Source organism: Narcine bancroftii, chromosome 13 (genome assembly GCF_036971445.1).
Source record: "Narcine bancroftii isolate sNarBan1 chromosome 13, sNarBan1.hap1, whole genome shotgun sequence".
Taxonomy (NCBI): domain Eukaryota; kingdom Metazoa; phylum Chordata; class Chondrichthyes; order Torpediniformes; family Narcinidae; genus Narcine; species Narcine bancroftii.
In genome coordinates this window covers 29,881,888-29,904,605 of record NC_091481.1, presented here as the reverse complement: position 1 = coordinate 29,904,605, position 22,718 = coordinate 29,881,888, and the positions used below count along the sequence as shown (strand labels likewise).

General features: G+C 44.0%; 1 protein-coding gene across 4 annotated transcripts in view; it reads left to right on the top strand.

Moving 5' to 3' along the window:
* Positions 1–22,718, top strand: part of pde3a (phosphodiesterase 3A, cGMP-inhibited) — a 386,358-nt gene that overhangs the window by 331,013 nt on the left and 32,627 nt on the right. For all 4 annotated transcript variants that reach the window (XM_069909269.1, XM_069909268.1, XM_069909271.1 and 1 more), the window contains exons 4-9: positions 1,274–1,431; positions 7,795–7,925; positions 8,468–8,687; positions 15,136–15,221; positions 16,498–16,688; positions 22,579–22,716. In XM_069909269.1, the coding sequence (XP_069765370.1) occupies positions 1,274–1,431; positions 7,795–7,925; positions 8,468–8,687; positions 15,136–15,221; positions 16,498–16,688; positions 22,579–22,716 (924 nt within the window). The remainder of the gene's footprint in view (positions 1–1,273; positions 1,432–7,794; positions 7,926–8,467; positions 8,688–15,135; positions 15,222–16,497; positions 16,689–22,578; positions 22,717–22,718) is intronic.

The following is a 22,718-nucleotide window of genomic DNA, read 5'->3' as shown; positions in this document are numbered from 1 at the left end:
AGCAAGTAAGAATTTTGGCATCAATGAGCATTGTACAATATGTATGAAAATGAACTCATCATTAATTTCTTGAAGGACATGTTAAAACCCACAGTGTATCAAAAACTTTTATTGAGGCTTATTTTATCAAGGCAGCCTGGTTGACATCATGGTTTAATCGCTGTTCATTGTTAATGATGCTTTTGGGAATCTCCTCACTATCATTAAGACCAGAGTGATATGAATAAACAGCTTTCAGATCTTACAAACAATGGGAATTACCATTCTCATCTGTGAACATGTATCCCCAATTACAGAACGGTTACCTTGATCTACTGATTATCATTCAATGAAGAAAATATATGAGGTTTTTTTTTAATCACAGCTTTATAAAGACTGGCAATTATGTCAAATACAACTAATTAATTGTTCACTTTCTTCACAAAATCACTTAATTTGCCTGTTTGGTTGGTTGAAGGCCATTTGCTTTCCAACGGTCATATTTGTTCCTGCTAATAATTTAAAAACCTTTCTTCTATTTGCTTCATTCAATTTTTTTTCCAATTATATTTTTCATTTCTTTCGACTGGACAGCCAGTTGAAATTGAGTTTGAGATATTGTTCCAGTCACAAACTACTTTCGGGATTCCCTTAGATTCATGGAGTCGCACATGATGAGAAGCCAATCCTTCGGCCAACCACATCCTGGCCGATCCTTTTTCCCATCCCCACTCGTCCAAGTTGCCTGCATTATCTCCATCTCTTTCCACAGCCGGCACTTGAATTAAATTCAGTCACAACCATGGATTGACTTGCGTCCGGGTTACGTTCTGGAAGTAGGGACGCAAGTTGATTCAGGTGTAAGTCGATCATTATAGGTGAAGTGTATTGTACTACATAAGATACCATGTCACACATACAGATTTACCTAGCCCTCTACATTGTACGTACACATGTCTGAATACTATAGTTTAACAGCCTGGGTAATTTTTGTTTAATTCTTCAGGATTGTGTGGTTGCAGTTTTACTACTTTCATATTACTTTATCACCTTTGGCTTCTCTTCCAAATTTGATAGCACGCCTCTTCTTCTTTGATTCTGCCAGAGGCTTGCTTTGGGGACTCTTAGGGGCCATGATACACTGTATATTTTCAGATGTATCTGCGATCGGACTTCTTCGGGTGTAAGTCGAGGTATGGCTGTAGTAAAGTTCACTTTTGCTTTCTTTCTGTTGCACAGATTGAAAATTGAGCCTGGGCGTTTTAAACATGCTGACCCATTTTATTTTCTTCAGCGACTGAGAAGAAGTCTGCCCCCGGGGCTCTTAAGGCGGATTTCATCCACGTGGACCACCACGACATCTGCCACTGGTCTACCTACGGTGGAGCCAGGTCCTGTCAGGAGAGACCGCAGTTCAAGCATCAAACCCACTCATGAGACTCCATTAGTCAGGTATGCATCATCTCCTAACCCCAGGGCCTGCACAGCAGGCATTTAAAATTTGCTTTGATGCAAAAATTTAATCATAAAGTAATTCTCAGGGCCGGTGATAAAATTCTGAAACTCCTGCCTCTCAACAACCTTGAAAAGGAAAGCTCGGAAGGGTTCAAGTGTGTCAAAGGTTCAGTTGCTAGTTTCCACATAAATTCTTGTGACCTGTGGTTCCTATTACGGGAGATCTACTCAAGGGCTCTTTGTGACCCGGAAATGGCACATTTTGCAAAACGGTGGGCTGTTCAGCGAAGGTGGCACATTGCTACAGTGGATGTCCCATGTGTCTGATGACCTAGATTCACTTTGGCCACCTCATGATCCTTGTATGACATTTGTATGTTCTCCTTGTGTCTGCGCGAGATCCACTGGGTGTTCCAATTTCCTCTCCCGTGTCAAAGTTAATTGTCCACTGCAAACTTCCCTTGGTGTTGTTTGTTCATGGGCCAGAAAGACCTGTAACCATGCTTGTGTCTCTAAAATTACATTAAAATAATTTTAAAAATTAAAAATTAAAATTAACGGGTGAACTCGGACAAATTATGCATAGTCTACAGGCCGTGCAGGCCCCTCATCCAAAAATTGCTTTTCACAACACCTATGGGACACACTTCTCTGTGTGCTTAAAAGGAATTCTGCCTGTGCAAGTTTTAAATCATGGAACCCGGTCGTGGGATCACATCTCAGAGAAGTCTTCTATCAGGTATAGATAAGCTCATTGCAGTACCAAGTGGAATGTGCATCATTCTTTGGGTTCACTATGTACCCCTCATGGGTGATAGGGGTCTGCTTCCACTCCCTCTAAGTAATGAATCTGCCAATAACAGCCTGTCATGGATGAAAAGCGAGAAAAGCCCAAGGTAAATATATAGACAAGAAGACTATGTCAAATGAGAATCAATAAAATAAGGAATAGGGCACTGTAGTGCAGTTAGTAATGTTGGTGCCTCCCAGCTCCAGAAACGCAGGTTCAACCCTACATGTGTGGAGAGTTTTCATGTTCTCCCTGCGACCGCGTGGGTTTATCCTGGTTCCTCCCATTTCCCGAAGGTTGCGGGTCAGTAACTCGATTGGTCAGTGTAAATTGCCCTTTGTGTGGGGGAGGGGGAGAAATTGATGGAAATATGAGTGGAATAAAATGGGATTAATGTAAATTGTCACCCTGTGACATCACAGGGTGGCATGAAGGCACAGCAAGAAAGATTAGCCAAAAGTGTTTTTAAAAAAATCAAAATACTTCACCAAAACCAATTTTCTATGAAGGAAAAAAATTAATGAAATGTAACATCGGTGTTAAATGTGCGAGCATTCTTAATTTGATTCCAGTGGTAACGGTGTTGGGGAAACCGAAGTTATCAGAACTTTTTAAAGAATAACGTATAATCTTATTCAGCCACAAAATTCTTCAGACATCTGCATTTATTAAATGTTCATGGTTTGGCTTTCCTGATGCAAGAGAGAATTCTAATTGCAGAGGCATTCTGATGCTCTGAACAGTCACAAGTGGAATAAACAATAAGATGAAATTGGCAAAGGAGAATTTTCTGTTTCCCTGTTTCACCAAATTCGATTATATAACACAGACTATACATGTGTCTTCAGACAAAACAGCATGTACACATAAAGGTATAATTTAAAATAAACACATATAAATATATTGGAATGATTTACTTGGTTTTAGGATACTGTTCATCAATCTCACTGTCTGCAGGAAGAAACTATTCCTCAGCCTGGCGGTCCTGATTTTTGATGCTCCTGTACCACCTCCTTGGCAGTAGAATGATAATTGGATTTTTTTTTTTATTTATCATTGTTCCTTGGAATGTTGGAACAATAGTTATTACCCTTCTCTTGCTGTCCCAAAGGCATTAAGAATCAATCTGTGTGGAGTGACATTGTGAGTTAACTTCCCCAAGGAATGCTTGTCAATTCATTGGGTCATTAGGTAACAAAATAAACAGATTTATTGGAAGCAGGTCCAAAATTTGCAACAGTGAACTTGAACATTTACATTTGTCACTGTTCAATCCTCCCTTTTCTCCAGAGATAAACTCAACAATTCCAGTGCCTTTGATCGAGCAGTTAATAATTAATATTTTATTTCTTCGATTATTATCTTTTAGCTTTTCTTTTCAACTGAAAGCTGTAAATAATAAAATCATAAAATTAAGCAGTCTAAAAATTGTAATGGCTGAGAAAGGTGGGAGTCAATAATTATGATGAGACTGGTCTGATTTATTGGTGGCTTTCATGCAATTGCTGCCCTTGCAGCGCTACAAAGCCATGCCTTGCTATCCAAGTATTCAAGTCCCTTTCCAGAGGACTGACCACAAAACTAGGTGGTCTTCTGAGGAGATGTTAAACCGACCCCTGGTCTGGACCTCCGGCAGGGTGTAGAAGAACTCAGCAGCAGCATTCGGAAGAGCTCTCCTGGTGTTCTAATGTGTGTCACTCAGCCAAAGTCTCTGAACACAGGTTACATTACCTCATTAAGGCCGAGTAAAAATTGGCTCCTGTCTCTCCCTTGATGGAACCTGAAATATTTAGGCAAAACTTGTGGGAAGTCCTGAGGTCATGAGAAATAAGAGGATGAATATGTTTACTCTTTGCTTGTTGTGTTAACATCAGTGGTGTTCAGGATGGAGAGGGACTTGAGCAACTAAATAATAACCTTGCATGTTATTTTACTGTGAGTAGGTATCTAGATTTTCAAAATCATATCTCCAGTCCCCTTGAACCACTTGGCTCCAATATACATCCTACTCTGGCCATGTACGTTACAAAGAGGGGCACGTGGTTTGTCAAATGTGTGGTCAATGCACCTTATTGGGAAGAAAATTGGAATGCAATAGAACCAGGGAAGTGACAGGAAGTATGATATAAAATTCAACAAAGATCATATTGGATATGATAAATTCATTTAGGCTTCAGACTTTGCAATTTTTTTTTTCATTCCAGATGAGAGAAAATGAAATTCTTGTAACACTGTCACTTTTATGAAAAATGACTGGATTAGTTAGAGTAAACTCTTGCTGTTTCTGCCCCTTCCATTTCAACCAGCGGTCCAGATTTAAACAGCTTGGCTTTGCATAACTTGACTTCCACTGCCCTCTTCCTGGAAGCGAATATCAGAAGTCTCATTTTGGTGGAAAATGTTGAACGTTCCACTGCCATAAATAATCTCACTGAAAATATTGTGAATAATGTGGATATGGACCAGGTTTTCCCACATGCCAAATCTAAGCCAGTGCTTCAATCCAAATTTTGCCAAGGAGACCTGTCTGCTTTATGTCGAGCGATTGTCCAGATTAAAGTCTGATCATTTTCAACAATCTTTACCCTTTATTGATTTCACTTCCCAGATTTTTGTGCACTTTGTTGTGCTGTTGGTATTGAACAGCTTTATATTTGGTCATGATATTTAATAAGATACAGGTCATGATCATAGAGAGCAAACTTGTGGACTCAGGTTAGGAACAATGGCTTTTATTGAACCCTTAGCTTAATATTATTAATTTACAAACCAGTTTGCAGTTTGGGATTTATCACTCTAAAGTCCTTCATGTCTCTGCCAATTCTGAGTTCAAGCGATCCAAACTTATCTGTGTTTCTGTGTGGATCAGCATGTGATTTATAGGATCTTTCCATCTCCCACTCTTCTTATTTAGAACTGCTTCCTCTCACTTCACTATTTTGATAGAATTTTTTTTTATTCTCCCTGGATTTCTGAAATCTTCTTTGGCTTAATGTCAGCTGTTTTCTGATTATGTCTTTGAAGCATCTTTTTCAGTATGTTGTGGGTAGTACAAAATTCCAAAGTGTTGAGGAGCAAAACTATGGGATTTTTAAAAAAAATATTCAACTATTTTCTGCCAATTTCTGTCACCAGGAATCACAGATTCTGATTTTTTTATTGAAATTTATCTGAGATAATCCCAATGACTTCACAGTTATTTCTCACAGCAGTCTTCATGATTTACTTCGAGTTAAGCAGGAATGTCTGCAGACACTGTGCCTGTACTGCAATACACAAAAGTGCTGGACCAACTTAGCAGGTCACACAACATCCATAGCAGTGGTTCGCAATCTTTTTCTTTCCACTCATGTACCACTTTAAGTATTCCCTATGCCATCAGTGATTAGTAAGGGATTGCTTAAAGTGGGATGTGGATGGGAAAAAAAAGTTTGAAAACCACTGTTTTAATCGTACCTCATTGACTCGTTATGTGCATGGTTTCAGAACTCCAATGGAAATGGGCCAATTTTTCTCAGGCAAAATATTTCAGTAACAATTGGGTCTAGAGCAGTGATTCTCAACCTTCCCTTCCCACTCACATCCCACCTTAAGCAATCCCTTACTAATCACCAAGCACTGATGGCCATAGAGAATTAGTGATATGAGTGGAAAAATAAAGATTGAGAACTACTGATCTATAGGATATAAAGGTTAACCCCTATCTCTTAGTTTTCTCTTCTACCTTTCCATCTATGACCTCCTACCTGTTCTCCTTCTCCTCTCCTCCACCCACCTTTTTATCCAGGCGCTTGCCTGCTTTATGCTCATATATTGGCAAAGGGCTTAGGACCAAAAGGTTGAACCACTCCCCCCCCCCCCATCACCTCTCGGCTTTTTTTACTTCTATCCTCCCACCCATAACCTCTCACCTGTTGGCCTGTACTCTTTCCCCCTGCCCCTTCTCCCCTCTCCTGCCTCCAACATTTTTATTCAGCCCCTTGCCTGCATTTTGTTCATCCCTTGACAAATGGCTCAAGCCCAATACATTTACTTCACATAGATGCTGCCTGACCTGCTAAGTTTCTCCAGCACTTTTGTGCAGTTCATGGATTTTCACACACCCTTTCAGGAATAAAGGCTTCTTATCACACTCAGTCCATTTTGAGGTAATAACTTAGTAAATAGATGTGAAACACATGACATTAAGCCAAATAATAAAATTCTAGAGAGAGGGAGAATGAGAAAGAGAGTCAGACGATCAATTTTATACTCTTTCCACTTCATTCATCCACTATCCCATCAGCTCCCTCCTGCTTCTACCACCCACCACACTCAGGAAGAGTTACAGTTCCAATTAATCTCCCAATTAACTCATTACCTGCCATCACTTCCCAGCATCCTTGTGCTTCCAGGTCAGGGTGGCAAGTTGTAGAGGAGGGATGGTGTTGTTGAAGGCCTCCTACCATCTTCTGGGAACATGTTCTAGGGATGAGTACCCATGAAGGTGCCAATGGCGAGCAGGGCTCCTGAAGGGCCTCAGGCATTTCTTAATCAAGGGTTCAGAATCGGGGAGGGGGGGTCAATGAGTTATGACTTGTATGCTTCCAGTTTGAGTATTGCCACTGGACGAGAGAGGAGGCCATGCGGCAACAAGAGACGAGGGGACCCATGGACATTTGGTGTCCCTGAAGGGGCTTTCTTTTGCTTCTCTTTCTCATCTTGATTGGGGGAGCTGGACTTGTGCCACTCCCGTGAGGGCCTTTATAGAGGAGACAAGACAAATTTTCTATACGTGACAATAATAGAACCTTTAATCTTGATTGGGAACCCATACCCTTACTCTCCTCATCTGTCTTGGTTGGAGAGGTTTTGAATTTAGGACTGCAGCCATTTCCTTGACCGTGTATAAATAGCCCCTAACTGTAACCCTTGGTAGCACTTGACAATCAAGGAACTACAGATGCAGGAAATCTGAAACAAAAACAGAAAATGCTGCAAATGCTCAATGAGCCAAGCAGCGAGCATGAAAAGAGAAATAAAGTTCACATTTCAGATCAAGAGACCCTCGTCAGATCTGAAGGAAGATGTTTTAATTTGCAGAGAGTAAATGCACACGAGTCGATCACCTGATTCAGTGCATAAAACGGTCACGCTTCTGCAATTTCCAAATGATACGAGTCCCCTTTCCTTTGCAAATTTGTGGTGTGGTGTGGTATTTGACCACAAAATTGCGGGAGAAACTCAGCAGGTCTCCCAGCGCCCATAGGAGATAGAACCAATGTTCTGAGCCTGAGCCCTTTGTCCCTGTCGACTTTACCCAGCAATTTTGTGAATTTGTTGCAATCACAGTGTCTGCCGACATATTTGTTTCACTGGTTGTTGTAAATCACTGTTGTGCTGGCTGGACACGTCTCCCAAGACTGATCATACCCACAGCCCCTTGCACGTTCCCCTTTCTCCTTGCTTCGATCAGTCAGTGAGGTTGATGGTAGTTTCTATCTTTAGTTAATAAAAGCCTGAGAGTTGTGATTATTGATGGTACATCATTGGCGTTTGACCGCAGTGGTTTATGTCTCCGTTCTTCTCAGTTCTTTTAATACAGAGCCTTACAACTGTTCTCCATCAGTCTTGCTGACCATTTCCAAGAGTAGATCATTCTCAGCCTCCCATGCTATTGCCACCACTAATCACGTGAATACCAAAAGACAAATGCGACAAGGTGAGCAAATGTTACTTTTTTTTTAAAAACCCACATATTTTTAAAGTTAATAACCGGATCTTAGCTGGCGCATGGACGGAGGATGCTGGAAACACTCAAGGTCAGATCCCATCAATGGAGAGAAAAAGGTGGTGTTGATGTTTCAAATCATAGCCATTCATCAGAGCTGGGGGAAAAAGAGAGAGCAAGTTAGTTTATACACAACTCTGCTGGAGAAAGTTAGCAGATCCCACTGCATTCAGAGGTGACAAAGACATACAACCAACATTTCAGGTTTGAGCCCTTCAAGTTAGTTTAGTGTTTTCTCTCTTTTTCAGTTACGAGGCTTTTCTGCCCCCAATGCATTAACTGTGTCTCTTTTCACCGATGTTGTCTGACCAAATGAGTGTTCCCAGTATTTTCAGATTTTATTTTAGACTTCCAGAAACTTTTTTTTTTGTTTACTCTTAACTGTAATTATTAAGTGGACAGTTATATTAACTTTCTGGGGTATTTTTGTTAATTATTTGATTGGTTCCATACTAAGAATGTTCCCTTACTAGGTTACTCTTCGAACATCACACCTCTCACCTCCCCATGCCATTCGCCAATCCAGGGGACCCCTGCTGGTAGTCCCACCAGCAAAACCTCTTCTGTTGAATTCCCGGACACCGCAGATATAATGACCAGACCAGGCCGCAACCCACATAAGCCCTTAACGTACACTCAGAGTGCACCGGATGTTGCAGGGCAGTTCAGGAGCACCTGCGTAGTTTGCAGTAGGTAAGCATTTGCCTTTCCTACGCTATCTTCTGTGTTGCAAATTGCAAACGTCACTTCTTGAAATGAGGTTCTTCCTTTCAGAGACCATATTGGGGAGTTTTTGCGTCCCTGTGTTGGTTGGTGAAACAGCGTGATAGGAAATCAGGAGTTTACAGTGGAAATGGAAGATATTTGAGAAGATCTGACAACTTGTATCATCCACAGATCAAAGTTAAAATTAAATCCAGTAAACCTAAAACTGTTTGCTTTGAGTATCTTGAACTCATACAGTACCTTTTACTGATCATGGTTACATCTTCATTTTGACAGATAAGCAGATTTCTGGTTGGATCCAGCAAAGCAAATACAGTATCTGCACTTTCAGGGATTGGTAGGTGCCGGATAAGTGAATTTGACAGTTGCTTGAGATTGCATGTTGCGTAATTGGCAAATAATTCATTAGGGGACACCAATTTTAAAGTTTATTATTTTTTACCTATTTATTTTCCGTGATTTTACTTTTGCCAGTCAAACAAGTCAACAAACACTATAATGAAGCCATTTGGCAAAGCAGACGAATAAATTGGAAAACCGTGAGAGTAATTCACGAGTTCACTGGCTGAGAAATGGGTGAAGTTGGGTGAAAAGCTGCTTTCCCATCGTGTCAGGTGTTACTCTTCAAAATATATGGGGGAGGGGAATGTGTCGATGTAAAAACCCCCATTTAATTACGACCGATGACAAAGAAAATCTTTTTGGCATGTTTTCTTCAACTGATAGTTTTTCTGGAAACCTGGTGCTGGTGGAGCAACTTAATTCACTGGAAGTTAGAAGTGCCCTGTCCCTTTGCATCCTCATTAGAAAACATTTCTCGCTTATATCAAACTGTGAACTATACAGGAACATAAGAAATAGGAGCAGGAGCAGGTCACATGGCCTGTCCAGTAGGCTTCACCATTCACGAACTGTGGGTGATCTGGTCAGGGACTCAGTTTCATTCTATGGCTTTTCCCCTGAAATGCAAAAATATATCTAACTGTGTCTTAAATATACCTCATGAGGCAGTCTCAGGAAGAGAAATTCCACTGATAAAATAAAGTTTAGCTGATGCTTCAAGTTAATGCAGTTTGGGGAAATCATTTAACCTCACCCTGCAGTGATAAGTTTGAATTTGCTTTGGTTTTCTTGCATATTACGACTGCATGTACAGAGTAAAGATTTAACAGAGCAAATATATTGGCAATGCTTTGAGGGGTCGGTGATGGCCAGAGTTAACTCGCACCTAAGTAAAGATCTGGACCCACTGCAATTTGCCTACCATGGCAATCACTCCACAGGAGATGGCTCTCCACTCAGCCAGCATGTACGACAGGCTACTTTTCATCGACTGCAGCTCAGCTTTCAACCACATCATACCCTCAGTACTGGTCAACGAGCTTTCAAAACCTGGGTTTCTGCACCTCCCTCTGCAACTGGATCCTTGACTTCCTCATCAGGAGACCGCAGTCAGTTCGACATCACTGATGGTCAACACAGGCGCACCTCAAGGATGCCTGCTTGGCCCACTGCTCTACCCTCTCTACATCCATGACTGTGTGGCCAGGCACAATTCAAATGCTATCTACAAATTTGCCACTGATACCACAGTCGTCGGCGGAACCAAAGGTTTCTATGAGGAAGTGGATAGGAGTGAAATAGATCAGCTAGTTGAGGGGCGTCACAACAACAACATTGCACTCAGCGTTAGCAAAACTAAGGAACTGATTGTTGACTTCGGAAGGGGGAGATCAGGAGAATGCACATATTGAAGGGTCAACAGTGGAGAGGGTGAAGAACAAATTCCTGGATGTCAACAGCTCTGAAGATCAATCCTGGGGCTTTCGGAGTCGATGAAATCACGTAGAAGGCTCACCAGTGGCTATACTTCGCGAGGAGATTTCATATGTCACCAAGGGCTCATGCAAATTTCTACAGGCGGGCCATGGGGAGAATTCTGACTGGTGCATCCCTGTCTGACAGGAAAAGACTACGGAGAATGGTGATCATGGGCATCAGATTAAGGCCATCTACAAGAGGCGCTGTCCTAAGAATTCAGCCTCTAACCTCAAGGACACACATTCCACCCCCCCCCCCCCCCCCACCCCGGCCATGCCCACTGATACCATCAGGAAGGAGGTACTGGAGCCTGAAGATGAGCATCCAGTGGGACAAACACAGCTTCTTCCCCTCTGCCATCAGATTTCTGAATGGAAAATGAACCTACAACACAACTTCACTCCCTCTTCTTTTGCACTAATTGATTATTTTTAAAAATGTAATTTACAGTAATATTTGCACCTGTAATGCTGATCAACAATGATTTTCTCCAGGCGCTGTGGTTTTCTCCCACCTTTCATGACGTACAGAGATTGTTTAATTGGAATATTTTGGCAGCACGGTCTCATGGGGGGAAGGAATTCTTCATGATAATAAATTCATTTTTAAGATATTTTTATTGGACAAATAAATTCTGATTCTGTGTTCTATTTCTAAGGGAGAATATTTCTCAAAGCAAGAATTAAAATATAAGGATTATAACATGCAATTTAACAATATGGCTTACTATTTTAAACTTAATGTTTTTACAAGTAAATTAATTTTGAAAATTGCCTTTGTCATCCTCCAAAATCCCCGAAAACAATAAATGAAAGGAAGGATTAATTCCTTAGATGTTTCTCTTGGCATTTGTAGAGGAAGGATTGCAATGAAGGACATGCATTCCTTTTTGTATCGCACCATTTGATCTTTTGGAACCTTTTCGAGTCAGATTGAGATATTGGTGCAATGGTAAGGGAGGGTGCATCATTATAAGTTCATATTTTTGGAAAAGATATTATACTTCTAATAAGAGTGACCTGCAGCTTGTCGTTTTTTTTTGACGAGATTTGCTAAGGGGAGATTGTTTGCCAGAAACTTGGGAGAATTCCCTGCCCTTGAAAGAGTGCAGAGCATTCCTCATCAGTTTCAATCAGTGGTTTTCAAACATTTTCTTTCCACTCACATACCACTTTAAGTATTTCCTATGCCATAGGTGCTCTGTGATTAGTAAGGGATTGCTTAAGGTGGTATGTGGGGGAAAAGAAAAAGTTTGAAGACCACTGTTTTAATCGTACCTCATTGACTTGTTACGTGCACGGTTTCATAACTCCAGAGGAAATGGGCCTATGACAATAATTCACAAGCAAAATAACAATTGGATCTAGAGCAGTGGTTCTCAACCTTCTCATCCCACTCACAGACCACCTTAATTTTCCCAGAACTTCTGTGTACTGCAGGATGCGGGAGAATTCCTTGCTGCCTCTCTATTGTAGATGAGATCTGGGGAGACACTGTGGCACAAAGAGTGGAGTTTCTGTGAGCCAGATTCAATCCTGACCTCAATAAGGATTTTGCACATTGTCCTTGTGACCATGTGGGTTTCCACCAGGAGCTCTGGGAGCTTTCCCCTCCTCCAAAGACGGGCAGGTTAGTCAGTTAATTGGCCATTGTGAATTGCCCCTGGTGCATGGATGATTGGCAGAAACTGAGGAGAGTTGATGAGAAAATAGGGAGAAGAAAGGTTAGTAAAAGCTTAATGGAAATGGGTGCTTAATGGTTAGCATGAATTAGATGGGCTGAAGGGACTTTTTTCCTGCTGTACCCCTCCAAGTGATTTAAATTCAGTGATGAAACTGATCCCTTATGCTGACCATCTGCGTTGATGCTTCCTGTTCGTGCAGAGAAAATGTGCAGCTCATTTGTTTAAAGTCTGCACATATATTTTGTCAAATGACACCATGTATCAGAATACAGAATGGAGATCGAGAATCTGGTGCCTGAACAACAGTCTTACTCTCAATGTCGGTAAGACCAAGGAGTTTATTGTGGACTGTAACCCTTCTTCATTAATGGGATATTGATGGAGAGTGTTGGTGCCTTCAAGTTCCTGGGAGTCCACACCTTTACTTTCTGAGGAGATTTGTCAGGTCGTTCAATACTCCTGTGGAACCTCCGCAGGTGCCCTGTGGAAGGAGTCCTGGCTGGTGGCATTGCAGCTTGGTTCGGCAACTCACGCGCCTGACACCGCAGAAGCCTGTGGGAAGTGGCCAAGCTAACCATCCATTGCAGGCACTGTCCATTGAAGGCACATGAGCCGCTGCCTCAAGAAGGCAGCCAACATCATAAAGGACCCTCATCACCCTGGTCACTGCCGCTTCTCACTGCTAACTTCAGGCAGAGGATACAGAAACCTCTACATTCAAGAGCAATTTTTGAGTCTACCTCTTGACCCTCCCCATGCTGCCTGACCATTCATTTCATTCAGGTGCCCTGCCATTCGGTGTGTGTGATCACATCTCACCATCCGTCATGATCTCTGACCCTCCAAATTGTAGCTGTTCTCCTTCGGTCAAGTCTCCATCTTTGAGCTAAGACCATGGTCGATGTTGAGTTCATGATTGTACAAGGGAACAGAAATGGTTTCCCGTTGCCACCTTTAATTGCAGTGTCCATACTGGACAGGAAACCCTGGCCATTGATCAGCAGATACATCTGCCCAGCATTTTTAGTTCTACAACCATAAATTCCATAAAAACCATCCACCCTCTGCAATCCTTGGCTTGACGTGACCCTGACTGGGATGCTAAACAGGTACCGCACCTTGCCTAAGGGTGACCAGTAGGCCATCGGTCAGAAGGATCACCTCACACCTCACACCTCCTTTTACTGAGTAATTGTGCAGCACTAACACCTGAATCATAAATTAGTCCAAAACCACCAAAGGATCTGTTTGTACCATTGAAATTTCACTTTTTTCTTACACTAATGACAACTGTGAATGTTTATCTAACAAACCTTTTACATTTATGATATATTTTACTTGGCAGAAGTGACAATTTAATGCAGTGGTTCTCAACCTTTTTTCTTTCCGCTCACCATTCTGCCTTAAGTAATCCCTATGCCATTAGTAAGGGATTGCTTAAGGTGGGATGAGGGTGGGAAGGGAAGGTTGAGAATCACTGCTCCAGACCTAATTGTTTCCGAAATATATGGCTTGAGAAAAATTGTCATTGAAACTGTGCACATAACGAGCCAATCAGGTACAATTAAAACAGTGGTTTTCAAACTTTTTTTTTCCACTCACATCCCACCTTAAGCAATCCCTTACTAATCACAGGGCACTGATGGCATAGGGAATACTTAAAAGTAGGATGTGAGTGGAAAGAAAAGGGTTGAGAACCACTGATTTAATGTATACCATTGAAGTTGGTGTTCCTTACATACCTGTTTTGCTGCAGGAAGTCAGAATTTCATTGTACTTGTGTATATGTTGAATATGTCAATAGATTCTCACTATTCATCAATCAGTGTGCATTGGGGAAGGTGTGTCCATTTGATATTGATCAATGTGCACCAAAGAAAGGATGTCCATCTGGCCTGGAGAGGAAATGGCATCCTCATCTATTCAGTCTTTATGGCCGCGGGTGGGATGTTGCTTCCATTCATCGTAGGTCAAAACGCCCTGGAAGCACTCAGCAGGTCAGCCAGCGTTGGTGCAATGGATCCAGCTCAATGCTCCTTCACTCCCCACGCCCCCACCCCCGCACCTCACAGATGCTACTTAACTTCCTGAGGATCCCTGGCATTTTCTGCGTTCATTTTAGATATCTGCCACCTGAAGTTGTGTTTTGCGTTTTGTTCATCACGTTTGGCACAGCTTAAATCAAGCATCTTGTTACAGTCCATGAGTAATTGATTGGAATCAATGCAAAACAATTAGGATAATTTACATTGGACTGGGAAAATCCCTTTGAAGGAGTGAGCAAGACAAGGGAGTGTAAGTGGATCCTGATGCAGGCAAATGGGAATTGATCTTCAAACTCGTTGCAGTCACGAGGAATTATATCTCAGTACATCAGAACACTTTGGAATGGAACAGTGGTTTGAGGAAGAAGGCGAAGTCTAGACTAAGCCTTGTATGTGTATTGTCTAAAAAGATTGAATGCCAGGTCAATCTTGATCATTGTGTAGCACACACTGAAATGTAACATTGAATGCTACATGGATTTACATTGGACTGGATCATGAAAGCTGACTGCTACGGTCATTTCTCGTCCCTCCTACTCATGCTTACCCATCACTGGCCTGGTGGAATGTGCAAAGTTGGTTTCCAGGCCCTGTTGAGAAGATAATTTGGCTATGTTTTTGGAGATGGTGTTGGAGACAGTGGCTTGATGTGCCGTGGCGGGGAGGGAGTTTTGGAGATTCTGTTCAGAAGGTGGAAGCTGAAGCTTTGCAGCCCCTGATCTTGGTGGAATGTGAGTGGTCCCCGACTGACACACACAGCAGGCTGTGACCTCTCTTTTGGCAGAACTGAAATAAAGCCAAGGCCCCACACATGGTTTAAAGGCTGCCTACATTTCCCTAAAATGGGGTTTATTTGATGTTACAGTTGCGGCCGGCCTTTCAGCAAGTTGACGCACTCAGACAGCATAGGAGGAAGAGTGGAGACAACAGCGTCTTCACTGAACCGGACAGGTGAGCTCCCCATCTCCAACAACACCAGTCTGGCCACAACCAAGGTTTGCTGTGGGTTTACCAGATGGGGCAAGTGGCTCTGAGGCACATGAAGTTTAGAGCCAGGGTGCTGGTAATGTGATGATGTCTTGGTTTGTCCAAACAAATCAACGCTAACCATTTGCAAGTCATTTGCTGCCATTTCACCTTCTGTTCCATACTTCAGTCCATAGCCAAGGGAGAAGAGTCTAAACATCAGTAACACTTCATATCCATTCACAGAGTCCCCATTCACAGTCTTAGTGACCCCTCCCCCACCCCTCAGACTCTTGTCCCCCTCTTAGTGACCCTCGGCGGTCTCAGTGACCCCCCCACGGTCTCAGTGACACCCCCCTCTTAGTCTTAGTGATGCCCCCCTTCACGGTCTTAGTGACCCCCCCTCCCTCGCAGTCTTAGTGACCCAGTCCCTCGCGGTCTTAGTAAGCCCCCCCTCGCGGTCTTAGTGACGCTCCCCTCGTGGTCTCAGTAATACCCCCCTGTGGTCTCAGTGATGCCCCTCCCTCATATTTTCAGTGATCCATCCCTCGTGGTTGTAGTGACCCCCCCCTTCGCAGACTCATTGACCCCCCCCCGGTGGTCTCAGTGATGCCCCTCCCTTGCAGTCTCAGTGACCCCCCCCCCCCCCCCATAGTCGATCTCACAATCAGTCTCAGTAAATTAATAATTTATGCTGTATCAAACAGTTTCCAGCTGAGCAGTGCTCCCATCTGGATCAGGACCCGTCCCCCTCTGATGTGGGATTCTGCATGTGAGACACCAGAAAGCTGATTCTCATTGTATTCCCCACCACTTACACGGTATTTTTTTCTGATTGGGTGTCAACCCTCCAAGCACAGACAGAAACCAGTCTCTCAGGACTCATCCCTGCAGCCTCCATTTGGCCTGTCGAGACGTGGGAGACACCCATCGCTCCCCACTCTGCCCTTCCCTGTACCATCTGCTCGGTGCACACTTTGCCATATTCTGATTTCATTGCACCTCCACTCCTTCGCTCCCCTGCCCGTTTCATACCTGGCCCCTCACCCACTTTCCTTTCCAATGCACCCACTTTCAGTCTGTGGCTACCTGCCTGAAGGCAGTGCCTCGAGGAACAACATCCTGAGGGGCACGGATACCGGAGTGATCACAGGAGAGGTGCAGTAGGCAGGGAGATCCATTGTCGCTCATTTGGACTTCCTGCCCTAGGGGGCAGAGACTCAATACCGCGATGGATGGTTGAACATTTTGTCTCTTGCAGATGACCCTGCCCAAGCAACCTCCGACTATGACAGCACCCATGAAACAAATAACAGTGACAGCAGTGACATCACGCAGAATGAAGAAGATCAAGAATCCTCAGCCAAGGGCTTGGAGCAATCCCTCAAAGATTCAAGCTGTGAGCTCTACAGGGCCGAAGGCATCACGTTGCACCATTTGGTTCCAGCTGAGGTACCTCTATGTTAGAATAAGAAGTGGGAGCAGGAGTCGGCCCTCTGCTCTGCCATTCAATAAGATCATGGCAACCGTGGCCGTGGACTCTGCTCCACTTACCTGCCGCCCGTTCCCCAGAGCCCTTTGTTCTCCAGCAGTGCAAAAATGTATCTTAACTGAGTCTTTAGTATATGTAACCCTAATGTGCCTTGATTGCCTCCTTGGGCTGCTCTTTGGGGAGAAGCAGTTGTTCTTCACCTCCCTCCTAGAAATACTTCCCGGTGTTGGTTTGTGGGTGGCCGCAGAAGCTTTGTGCGAGAACTGAGGCCTTCGAGGGATGGTTCAGGAAGGGACCTTCTAATGCTCAAGTGTCCAAACTTGTACCAATGTACCGATAGGTGGTTTCAAATGGAGGAAAACAAGAGCGTGATTTTAAAAAAAAATAGTATAGGACGAGGCTGCTTGGTCCCTCGAGTCGGCCTAATCGTTCATGATGACTGTGACCTATTGACCCCAGGGCCTCAGCTCCTCATCTGCACCATTTCCCCAAAGCTTATCCCCATCCTCTTTAAATGGTCTAGCCTCCTCAACCCCCAAAATAGAAAATTCTCCTTTTTAAAAATGGCAAACCTGTCTTTGAAGTGTAATCATACTTCGCCACAGTTCAGTGATTTTTATTTTAGAAAGATGCAGCAGAATATCAAACCCTTTGGGCCCACCAGCCAGCGCAGCCCAAATACACACGTGACCAGACAACCTACTAACCCTGAAATGTGGGAGGACGCGGGAGCACCCAGAGGAAACCCACCCAATAAATGGGGAGGACATGCGAGCTCCTTATGGATTGCGAAGGATTTGAAATTTTCTTGACCATTATTAATCACCTCAACTCCAAGAAGCTCTGGATTCACAAGTTGGGTCCAGGGAGCCGGACATAGTATTAGAACTCAGTCATTCAAAAGACCCTCCAGTCTAAAAATGATCTGCCGACATTGGTTTCAAACAGCCTGGAAAAATGAGTGCAAGAGAGAATCTTTCAAAGTGGTGTCGCTCCACTGCGAAGGGAGGATCGATGCAATCATACTTACGGGCTTGAGGAGATTAAGCATGTCACTGAAGACTCTCAAAAACCTCTCCAGGTGGACCGTGGAGAGCAGTCTGGCTGGTTGCATCGCTGTACGGAGGCGCCAACGCCCAGCACCAGAAAAAACTCCAGAGGGTTGTTAACTTGGCCTGCGGCATCAGGAACACCGGTCTTCACTCCATCGACGACATCTGCAAGAAGTAGCCTCATTCTCAAGGACCCCCCCCCCCCACCCCACCACCACCCTCGAGAAAAGGGGACAGGAGCCTGAAGACGTGCGCCCAGTGGCGCAAGGGCAGCTTCTTCCCCTCTGCCATCAGATTCCTGGTTGATCAATGAACCACAGGCACGGCCTCACTTTGAGTCTTGGTGCACTATTTTTATTTATTTTTGTAAGCTGGCTTGTACGTATGTTTGCGCTATGATATGCTGCAGAAAAACATCGAAGTTCATGACAATAAATAATAATGCAGTACTCAAAACTGCTGGAGAAAATCAGCAGGCCGTGCAACGTCATAGAAGGCAAAGCTATTTATAATGAATGACCTACACTCTTAGCGTCTGCAGACAGGGCAGGCTAATAACTAGGTCCACTGCGCACTCCAGTGGCCAATGATTGTCACTGCATGTTAATCTCATTCCTTGTCCAGTTGATCATTTGTGAATATCCAACTTATTTTTGTGAAGAAAAAAGTCTAGAAAAATATCACAGGCACAAAAATGTGCATGCAGAATGCATGCACAAGGTGTTTTAATGGAGTAACATTCTTTAGGAAAGGAAGGATATCCTCCAGTTGGGTCCACCCTCCCCCATACTGGATAGAATGGGCGGATATACAAATCAAAGTTCTGCTGAGGGACTTGAGGAACTTCTGAGCCATCCTGAATTGCAGAGGGACCCATGAGATGATCGTGAGTTTATTGTCGTAGTTGAGAAGAGTGAGAAGAAACTTGTTTCCTGAATGATCTTTCAAAATTTCTTTCTTGCTGTAGCCGAACAAATATTCATCAAATTAAATTAAAAAGAGATAATATATTAAAAAAATATAGCTAATAAATTTCCATCGTGGTGTTACAATGTGGTTTTGTGGTGGTAGAACAGTCCCTGCTATAAGGAGGTTCAAGACTCCGATTGCTGTTTCAAAGAAACTATTCCTGAACCTAAAGGTGCTGGTTTTCAGGCTTCTGTACCTGCTGCTTGAAGGGTAGCAGGACGTTTCTGACCAGGGTGATAGGGGTCCTTTATGATGTTGTGGCAGGGACTCACATCGATGTCTGCAATGGTCAGAGCCCTGTGATGGGCCTGGCTATGTCTGATACCTTCTGTGCTATTCTGCATTGCCAAACCAGGCTGAGAGGCTTCTAGACAGTATGCTTTCTCCAGAGCACCCGCAGAGGTTTGAAGGAGCATCCGACGACATGTCAAATCTCCCCAGTCTCCTTAGAAAGTGGTGCACCTTCTTCATGGTTGCCTCAGATTTATCAAAGCAGGCTGTGATGCATCTATGATTGAAAGATAATTCGACGGCAAGTTTCTTCTCACTCTTCTGTCCTCTAGCCTGTCAGGTACCAGCCTGTCCAATCTTTCTTTAGGTAGTGACACTGGAAATGCAAGTATGGGTCAGTCTTACATCCGAGCCACAAGGGAAAAGATCGCAGAGTACTTAAGTGTACCATTTTAGGTGTCGCAGAGTACTTAAGTGTACCATTTTAGGTGTGACCCCTTGATGGTAGCATGGAATTAGTGGGCTGAATGGTCTTCAGACCTTCAGCTTCATCCTGGTGCTCAGCAGAGCAATCTTCCTTGTCCCATTCCTCCTCATCACTTCCTTGTGTCCCCCACAATTTCTGTCTCAAATGCCCATCAACTCCCATTCATTCTTTATTGCCATCGATCAACTCTCGGTGGAAGTGACAGCACCCATCTCATCTCCTGGCCCATCTTTGGGATGTGGGAGGACACCAAGGCACCTAGATCAGGTCATGGACACTCCATGCAGTCAGCACCTGAGACCAGGATTAAATTCAGTGCTGAGAGCTGGGCAGCAGCATTAGCCAATCTGTTTTCTGACCAAGGTTAATCAGAATGCTTTTCTAGGAGAAAGCAAAAACTGACAGTTGTATAAAACAGTGAGGTTGAAATCGCTCCAAGTATTCAAATATGCGTCTGGAATTTCAAAAGATGAGTTTCCAATGGAGACCATCGAAGTTCCTGCAGCTTTCCTTTCTTCCAGAGTAAGTCAATTCAAGGGCAATAGAACTGAGGGTCAGTACAAGTTCTTGAAAACTTCTACAGGTGTACTGTGGAGTGCATTCCGGCTGGTTGCATCACTGTCTGGTACAGAGATCCCAATGCCCAGGACAAGAGAAAACTCCAGAGGGTTGTTAACTCAGCCTGCAACATCAGGAACACCTACAAGGACATCTACAAGAGCCAGTGCCTTAAGAAAGCAGCCTCAAGGACCCCCCTCCATCCCCTTCACTCTGCTGTCATCGGGGAAAAAGGTATAGACGAGCACTCAGCGGCACAAGGACAGCTTCTTCCCCGCTGCCATCAGATCCCTGAATGAACAATGAACCACAGACACTGCCTTACTTTGACCTTCTGCATTTTAATTGTAGACATACATTTTGGCCCATGAGTCCACACCACCCAATTACACCCGATTAATATACACCCCCGGTACATTTTGAATGGTGGGAGGAAACTGGAGCCCCTGGGGGAAACCCAGACAGACACGGGGAGAATGTACAAGCTCCTTACAGACAGTGTGGGATTCGAACCCCAGCCCTGATCGCTGGCACTGTAATGGCATTGTGCTAACTGCTACGCCAACCATGCTGCCCCTATTTTTTATTTATTTTGTAAGGCAGTTTATATGAATATTTGCAATGTGATTCCACCACAAAACAAATTTTGTGATGTGTTTCTGACAATAAATTCTGATTCTGAGGTTCTGCCAGGCAGAGGAGAGTGGTGGTTCCCCCTTCCACCAGCAGGGGAAAAGATTAGGTCTGTTATTAAGAGAAAAAAATGAATGGATTTGAGACCTTTCTTTTGGGGGGAGGGGATGTCCATGGTGAAAATGAAGCAATCTAGCCCAAAGAACAGGAAGTTGTTGAAGTGATAGAGGCATGTGAGGAGTCCCGGGTGTAGATGGGAAGGGACTGGACGAGGTGGGGCGGGGGTGGGGGGGGGGGGGGTCCAATCCCAGCAACTGGAGATTTTCCATTTTAACTCCCAAATCTATTCAAGGGTTTAAGAATCCTTTATTGTCTTGTAAGTAACACATTAAATGTGTCACCTTCGTTTGCCACAAAGCCACACAAAGAGGAGCCTCCTGCCGGTTCCCCTCCCAGCAAGAGAAGGAGAAGCCAAAGGAAGTCTCTTCAGAGACATGGAGGAGATTGTGGATTCGCCTCCAGCGCTCCCGCAGCCAATGCAACTGTACAGTCCAATACAATCAGGGAGTTTTCAGTGCCCAAGGCCCCTTCGGGAACCCATCGTCACCCTCTTGAAACCGAGTCCTGATTACCTGGGTCCCCAGCAGCCTGTGGCCTGGTGTGAGTCCTTCAGCTGCCAGTCTCCAGTCTCCAGCCATCCTCCTGTGCAGATTCTCGACTGTGCAGTGCAGTTTCCTCTCTGAGGCCGTGATCTCATTGAGTTGCAGTACATCACTGTTCCCAGTGACAAGTTAAGTTTAGATCAGCAGTTTCTATTCTAAATCCACTCAGAGGGACCTATGAATGAAAAATGTGAAGTTGGCATCATTTATAAAAGATGTGTGAATAAATATAACAAGAGTCACTTTGTTCAAACTCGCAGACTGGTCGCCCATGAAACCTGAGTGCAATGGCATTTTTACATCTTGCTCAATCGTACTTACTGACCTCAGTCAGGGATAAAATCAGATGCGATATATGGGTGGCTCAGTTGGCGCAGCAGTTAGCGCCAGCGATCGGGAGCAGGGGTCGAATCCCGCGCTGCCTGTAAGGAGATTGTACGTTCTCCCCATGTCTGCGTGGGTTTTCTCTGGGGGGCTCCGTTTTCCTCCCACCGTTCAAAAACATTGTCAGTTAATTGGATCAATTAGACAGCATCGGCTCATGGGCCGAAATGGCCTGTTACTGTGCTATATAGCTACATTTAAAATGTAAAAAATATAAATTTTATATATATAAAAATATAACGAGCATGGTACCCTCAGTTTCCTGGTAAAACACAGGATTCTGTTAAGGGAAAAAAACACGCAAATGCTGGAGAAACTCAGCAAGTCAAACAGCGCCTTTATGTAGCAAAGGTGAAGATACAGAACCAAGCCCGAAACGTTGGTTCTGTCTCTTCACCTTTGCTACACAAAGGCGCTTTTTGACCTGCTGAGTTTCTCCAGCATTTGTCTATTGTTTTTTCAGTTTCCTGGTCGACGCATTGTGTTCGAATTATTCCCCCAGAAGGCAACAAGCAATCTGCGGCAGGAACTCAGCAGGTTCAGTGGAAAATAATGCGTGGCCCGCAGGATAAAGAACCTCAGGGTTGTACGGGATGTCATGTCTGTACTCTGCCGACGAATCTGAACTTTTGAAGCAGCGTCGGTGGGAGAAAAAATGGTCAATGTTTCGGGCTAGAGCCACTCTGCGTTCTCTGTCCTGTCCGGCCCGAAACGTCGGCCATTCTTTTTCTCCCATGGATCCTGCTCAACCTGCTGCGTTCCTTCGGTCGATTGGCTTTTGCTCCAGACTCCACAGCACCTGCCATCTCCAGTGAACTGTTTGAATAAAGGTAGTCCCATCAACTCCAACGGAGGTTTCCCTTTCGTCTTCCAGGAGAAACCGATCCTGGCCCCAGAGCCTCTTCTAATAGAAGATCTGGAGCTGATATTTGCACAACTCAACAACTGGAATTTTCCCATCTTTGATCTCATGGAGATGACAGGCTCAAAGTGTGGCCGGATCCTAAGCCAGGT